The sequence below is a fragment of the Penaeus monodon genome, chromosome 7, assembly GCF_015228065.2.
Source record: "Penaeus monodon isolate SGIC_2016 chromosome 7, NSTDA_Pmon_1, whole genome shotgun sequence".
Lineage (NCBI taxonomy): Eukaryota > Metazoa > Arthropoda > Malacostraca > Decapoda > Penaeidae > Penaeus > Penaeus monodon.
Genome location: NC_051392.1, coordinates 54,334,048 through 54,341,547, shown reverse-complemented (window position 1 = coordinate 54,341,547; position 7,500 = coordinate 54,334,048). Strand labels below are relative to the sequence as shown.

At 39.3% G+C, this 7,500-nt stretch overlaps 1 protein-coding gene across 1 annotated transcript in view; it reads left to right on the top strand.

Annotated features, from left to right (window-relative positions):
- The first annotated feature begins 7,286 nt into the window (after positions 1-7,286).
- LOC119575708 overlaps positions 7,287-7,500 on the top strand; it is a 3,427-nt gene continuing 3,213 nt past the window's right edge. Inside the window, exon 1 of the mRNA XM_037923334.1 lies at positions 7,287-7,307. Within this exon, the coding sequence (XP_037779262.1) occupies positions 7,287-7,307 (21 nt within the window). The remainder of the gene's footprint in view (positions 7,308-7,500) is intronic.

Genomic DNA, 7,500 nt, shown 5'->3' with positions numbered 1-7,500 from the left:
CTCCTCCTCTTATCTTCCTCTTTATTCTCCCCGTCATCCTCCTCCTCCCCTGTGCCTCCCCTTTTTTTTACTCTTTCCTTTTACTCTTTTTCTTCCCTTTTTCCCCATCCTCCTCCTCCTCTTTTAGTTCCCCCACTCTTATCCCCTTCCCCTTATCTTTTCTTTCTACTCTTCCCCTTTTCTCTTCTTTTTCTTTCCCCTCCTCCTCCCCTTTAGTTCCTCTGCTCTTACTCCTTTCTTACTATACCCTTTTACCTTCTTCCTTCTCCACCCTCTCCCTTCCCGCCGCCATGTCCTCTCCCTTCCCCCTTTCCCCTTCATCGTCATCTGCATCTCCAACTTCTTTTCTCTCAAAGTATAGGAATTTAAAAAACAATATTTAAGCAGGTGAAATTTAAACAAAGAAATTCAGACAGAGCTGGCACTAAAAAATATACGGTTCCCCCCCTCTCCCAAACCGTACAAGGGGTTGTTCGTGGACCCCGAGCTGGGTCAAGGATTTTTACAAAAACTCCCCCACTTGTTTTAGGCCCATCCTCTGCCCTACGAATGTCAACTTACCGACGTCCGCATTTGGGGGAAACCCTTTTAAATCATGTAGTCCTGGATACTTGACTTGTGAATTTTTTTTTATTTTGCGGAGAGAGGAAGAGAGAGAGGGGGAGAGGGAGAGAGAAGAGAGAAGAGAGAGAGGGGAGAGAGGACAGAGTATGTGTGTGGTGTTGGGGTGTGTTTTTGGGGTTGTGTGTGTGTGTGGGTTTTTGTGTGGGTGTGTGTTGTGGTGTTTTTGGGGGTGTGTTTGTGTGTGCGCTTGCTTTTTTCTGCTGCGTGTGCGTTGCTTTTTTGCTGCGTCTTGCGCTTTATCGTGCGTGTGCATGTGTGTATGTGTACACAGTGTGGAGGGTTATGGGACAGACTAAAACAAAAAGTAGAAAAACGAATGTAGGAAAATGATGAGATAGAAGAAAAGAATGTAGGAAAAAAGTTTCTGGGAAATGGAATGTCTTTCCAAAATCCTGGGAAAGTCAGTGTTTCCAGAGTTTGAAAGCAGAATGTCAGGGTTCCAGTGTTTTGAAGCGGGGGCAGTGTTTTTATGTTCTGAAAGCGGGAAAGTCATGTTTCCATGTTCTGAAAGCGGAATGTCAGTTTCCCTTTCTGAAAACGGAAAATCATTTTTAGATTTTTACAAAAGGAAAATTTAGGTTCTGAAAAACGGAAAAGTCGTGTTTTCCAGGTTTTACAAATAAATTTCAGGTTTTCCCGTTTCTAAAGCAAATTTTAGTGTTTCCTGGTGCGCAAGGAGAAAGTCAGTGTTTCCCGTGCTCTAGAGGGAAGTCCCCTGTTTCCCTGTTGGGAAGTGGATATCAGGGTTTCTGTGTTCTGGAAGCAGAATGTCTGTTTTCCCGTGCTCTAGACTGAATGTCAGTGTTTTTAGGTTCTGAAAGCGAATGTCATGTTTTAAAATGTTCTGAAAGGGGGGGGAATGTCAGTGTTTTCCGTGCTCGAGAGCGATGTCAGGTTTCCCCAAAACGGAAAGGGAAAGTTCGTGTTTCCAGGTTCTGAAAACGGAATGTCAGTGTTTCCGGTTTTTAAAACGGAAGGTCAGTGGTTTTTCCTGTTCTACAAAAGGGGAAATTTAGTGTTTCCACTGTTCTGCAAGAGAATTAGTGTTTCTAGTGTTCTACAAAGGAAAGTCGTGTTTCCCTGTTCTGCAAGGAGAATGCCCCGTGTTTCCATGCTTTTAAAGTGGGAAATTTAAATGTTTCCATTTTTCCAAAAGTGGATGTCAGTTTCCAGTTTCTGAAAATGGAAGTCAGTGTTTGTGTTCTGAAAGTGGGGAAGGGCTGTTTTCCCTATTTGGAAAAATGGAAGTCAGAGTTTTTAGTGTTCTGAAAGTGGAAATTCATGTTTCAGTTTTTTTACCCAAAAGGAATTCAGTGTTCCAGTGCTCTGAGAGTGGAAGTCGGTTTTCCAGTATTCCCAAAATGGAAAATTTTGTTCCGTGTTCGGAAAGGGAAGTTTAGTGTTTCCTGCTCTAAAAATGGAAAGTCCGTGTTTCCCGTGTTTTTTCGGGGAAAGTGGGATGTCAGTGTTTTCAGTGTTGTGAAAGTGGAATACAGTGTTTCCTTTTTCTGGGAAACAGATGTCATGTTTCCAGTGCTAAAAAACAAATGTCAGGTTTCCATATACGGGGAGTGGAATGTCGTGTTTCCATGTTTTCTGAAAAAAGGAAAAATTTTGTTTCCTGTGTTTGGAAACAAATGTCAGTTTTCCAGTGTTTTTGAAAACGGAAAGTCAGGTTTTAGTGTTCTACAAATGGAATTCAGGTTTCCAGTGTTCGGCGGAAGTCAGTGTTCCCTCAGGAGAATGTCATGTTTTTAGTTTTCGGAAGTGAAGTCTGTTTCCTTTTTGTGAAAATGGGAAGTCAGTGTTTCCCGGTTGTAAAAAAGGGTGTCGGTTTCCTGGTTCGGGGAAACAAAAAGTTAGTGTTTCAGTTTTCTGTAAGTGGAATGTCATGTTTCCCGGTTATTTTTAAAAGGAAGTCGTGTTTCCATTTTTGTGAAGTGGAATGTCAGTTTTCCGTGTTCTGAAAGCGAATGCAGTGTGCCAGTGTTCTATAAATGGAAAGTCGTGTTTTCCCGTGGTTTTGAAAGTGGAATTCTGTTTCCCAAGCTCTGAGCTGAAATGTATGTTTCCCCTATTCTGAAAGCGGAAAGTCGTGTTCCCGGGGTTTTTACAAATGGGAAGTCAGTGTTTTCCCTTTTCTGAAAACGAAAGTCATGTTTTCCCTGTTTTGCAAGGAGAAACCGTGTTTTTTTCGAGAGTGAGTGTCAGTGTTTTATTATTCCAAAAATGGAATGCAGTGTTTCCGTGTTCTGGGAGCAGAATGTCAGTGTTTCCAGTGCCTTAAGCTGAGTCAGTGTTTTCCCGTATTCAGAAAGTGAATGTCAGTGTTTCCTGTGTTTTGGGAAATAAATGTCTGTTCCCCGGGTTCTGTAAGGGAAAGTCCTGTTTCCAGTATTCTACAAATTTAAAGTCATGTTTTCCCGGTTTTGAAAAAAAAAGGAAAAGTCTGTTTCCGTGCTCTGAAAACGGAAAGTCTGTTTCCATGATCTGAAAGTGGAATGTCGTGTTTCCTGTGTTTTTTGAAAATGGAATTCATTTTGTCCAGTGTTCTGAAAATGGAATATCGTGTTTCCAGTGCTTGAGAGTGGAATGTCATGTTTCCGTGCTCTGAGGTGGGAAAGTCGTGTTTCCATGCTCTGGAGTGGAATTCAGTGTTTCCAGTGTTGTGAAACGAATGTCATTTTTTCCATGCTTGGAAGCAGATTTTCGTGTTTCCCGTGTTGAAAACGGAAAGTCAGTGTTTCCGTTCGGAAAATTTTTTCAGGTTTTCAGTGCTCTGAAACCGGGAAAATCTTTTTTTTTCCAGGTTTTAAAAACAGAATGTCGTTTTCCAGTCTCTGGAAGCAGGCATGGGAAAAACTGCATTCCTTTTCAGAAAATGGAAAAAACGACATTCCCTTTATGAACACTGGGGAAAAACTGACTTCCTTGTAGAAAACTGGAAAAAACCGACATGCCCTTTTTAAAAATGAAAAAACTGCATTCCGCTTTTCCGAAAATTGGGAAAAATACATTCGCTCCAGGCACTGGAAAAGACATTTTCTTTCCGAAACGAAACACGACATTCCAGTTTTTACAACACTGGAAAAACTGACATTCCACTTTCGAACATGGAAACACTGACTTTTATTTTCGAAAACTGGAAATATGAATTCCCCTTTCAGAAAATGGAAACACTGACATTCCCCCTTTCAAAAAAATGGAAAAAACGACATTCTGCTTCCAGAACAGGGAAACACGCATTCCCTTTCGAATACTGGAGCCGACATTCCCCTTTCTAATATGGGAAAAACGACATACCCTCCAGAGCACTGGAAAACGACATACTGCTTCCCGAACCCAGGAAACACTGACTTCCACTTTAAACAGAAAAACATGACATTCCCCCTTCGAATACAGGGAAAACTGATATTAATTCAAACACTGGAAACCTGACATTCCACTCTCAAGCACTGAAAAAATGACATTTTGTTTTCAGAACTCTGGAAACACTGACATCCACTTTTGGGAAATTGGAAAAAACGGACATTCCCTTCTGAAAACCCAAAGACCCAAAACCCGAAATTCCAATTTTTTTTTGCTCAAAAATGGTCACCCCCTGTTTTGGTTTGCTTTTCTTTACTTTCCTAAAAAATTCGTTTTTCTACATTCTTTTTAGTCTGTCCCGAGGATTATTAACAGACGGGACCGGTGACATCACCACCATAGCTACGGCAGCTGTTTGTACATTTCCCCCCAGCTGTCTCACATTCCTTCCACACCACCTGTTCGGGGGACGCTCACTATTTATACCAAGGATGACCTAGCTTAGACAGTTCGTGTCCAGCGCCTGTTGTGGTGAGGTCAGCCTCGCCTTTGCCCTCAGGGCGGGTTGACCTGAAACGTGACCCCCCGCTCACCGCTTGGGTAAAGAATATGTGTTCCCCTAGTGTTGTTCTCTTGGCAATAAAGAGTCAAGCCGTAATACCAATATCACTACCCCTGCTAAGCCACTGTACCAGAGTTCTTATAGACTCTTACAGTGTGTGATGTGTGTGTGTGTGTGTGTGTGTGTGTGTGTGTGTGTGCCTGCGTGCCTGCGTGCGTGCCTACTTGCGTGCGTGCGTGCAGGTGTGCGTGCCTGTGTGTATATATGTGTGTATGTGTATGTTAGAACATGTGAGTGTGTGAGAGAATGTATGCATGTGTGGCACATAGGTGAGTGAGTAAGTGAGACTTACTGAGACAGAAAGAATGTGAGTGTCTTTGTATGTGATTTCCCATGTTTGCTGAGTGATAACATTCCTTTCTTGGGAGTATTTGCATTCCTGAAACTATGAAATGTGGACAAAGAATATTGGCAATAGAATGTTATCTTATTCTTTTACATGAAGTAGGTGATATGAAAAATATCTATATATAAATCTTTAAAATCATGAAAACTCATTGCACATGAGAAATGACCAATGATGGAAATTAAAGATAGTGTATTTATGCAACAGAAATGTAGATACAAAATAAATAGCTCAAAATAGAAACTAAAGAATTACACATATAGCATATCCTTGAGGATATGGTGCACAATAAAAAATGTATGAGATATATCATAATAAATATCCAAATGTATATTAGACTCAGACTTAAACTGTGCATATCAGCAGGAGTCAGAAGAGTACGGAGAACTGCTGCTGTCCCTCAACTACCTCCCCACTGCTGGCCGATTGAATGTTGACGTCATTAAGGCTAAGCAGATCCTCCAGACCAGCCTTGTCAGAGGAGCAGGTAGGCAGAAAAGTTATTGTTGTTTAGCTTCTGAAGAGAAGTAGTATGCTTTTTAAGAGAGACAGAGAGGTATGTTTATGTATGTTAAGAAAAGATAAAAAGTTTTTTTTTTTTTTTGCACATCTTTGTTAAATCTGATGAATATATATTACTATAAGGTCAAATACATACACTAGTGATATAAGGTGAGCCAATGTGTTGATTCATAAACATTCTATACACACTACATATATCGGTATGCAAATCGTAAACACATGTGCAGTTGCAGGTGTCAGTAACACAATACAATACCCACGGTTCTTATATAAGGTGTAGCTAGTGTATTGATGCAAATCCATGGTTATCCTTGCCTTTTCAGTGTTTATTCCTAATTTTCTTGACCACAGCTGAAGGGGAAAATTTTGACAAGCATGCACACAAGCACACCTCCCTTCCCCTCCCCTACACACATACACACAAATGTATGTGAATGTGTGTACAGATATATATATATATATTATATATATATATATATATATATATATATATATATATATATATATATATATATATATATATATATATATATATAAACAGGAAGAGAAACATAAATACAAATACAGACATATTACTAGAACAACATACAGACCCTGAATAACATAACACAATACCCACAGATCCATATGTGAGGGTCTCCTTAGTGGTACGAGGAAGGCACCTCAAGTCCAAGAAGACAGGGGTAAAGAAGAATACTCTCTCGCCTTCGTTCAATGAGTCGTTCAGCTTCCAGTTGGCAGGGCCAGAATTAAGGGAGTCATCTCTGGTTGTCACCGTTTGGGATTGGAACGGGGGAGTCATTCGCGACGAATTTATTGGGAGAATAGTTCTTGGAAAACAGCCATCAGGTATGTGAAGGAGATTTATTTCTGTTTTTGGCCATTTGTTCTACATAAATTTTGTCTTCATATATATATATATATATATATATATATATATATATATATATATATATATATATATATAATATATATATATATATTATATATATATATTAATTATATATGTATGTATGTAGTATGTATGTATGTATATAGATATGTATATATATATATATTATATATATATATATATATATTATATATATATATATAATGTATATTATATATATATATATATATATAATATATATATATATATATATATATATCTATATATATAGATATTATATATATATATATATTTTTTTTTTTTTTTTTTTTTTTTTTTTTTTTTTTTTTTTTTTTTATATAGTGGTAATTGAAGTGTTCTGTATGAATTGTAAGATAAAGTACTTCTCTCTCTCCTCTCTCTCTCTCTCTCTCTCTCTCTCTCTCTCTCTCTCTCTCTCATTCCTTTGTCCCCTCTCTCTCCTTCTCTCTTCCTGTCTTTCTCTTCCTTCCCCTTATATTCACCAACTCTCCTCTTTCTCCCTCCCCCCCTCTTAACAATCCTCTCTCCCTTCATCCTGTTCTCCCTCTCTTCCTCCCTACTTCCTTCCTTCCATGCATCTCTTCCCCCTCTGCTTTTCCTTCTTTCTCTATCTCTCGCCCTCTCACCTTCCGCCGCCTAAGCACTAAATTCGCAATATTATTACAGGTCCCCATGAAATCACCCACTGGAACAACATGATGGGGTCACAGAGGCATGCAGTCGCACAGTGGCATTCCCTTCAGTCACGTCTCCACTGTGACCAAGTAAGATTATTTAGAGATTTTTATTTATCTTTTCAATTTTTCCTTCTTTTTTTTCTCTCTTTCTTTTCTTTCTCTCTTTGCTTCTCTTTCTCTCGCTCTTTTTTTCTTTCTTTCTCAAGTATGCCGTTACTCTGTAATGGTTTAATCAAAGTAATATGACAAATGTAGAAACAGATATGGATAAGAATGAGTAACAGCACAAGAGATGTATTTGATGTGTTTCACTTACCTCTCTCTCTCTCTCTCTCCTCTCGCTCTCTCCATGTCTCTCATCGTCTCCTCCCTCTCTTCCTCCCTCTTTTCCCCTTTTCCCCTTTTCCTCCTCTTCCCCTCTCTTTTCCTTCTTCTCTCTTTTTCTCCCTCTTTCCCTTTTTTCCCCCCTTTCCCCTTTCCTTTTTCT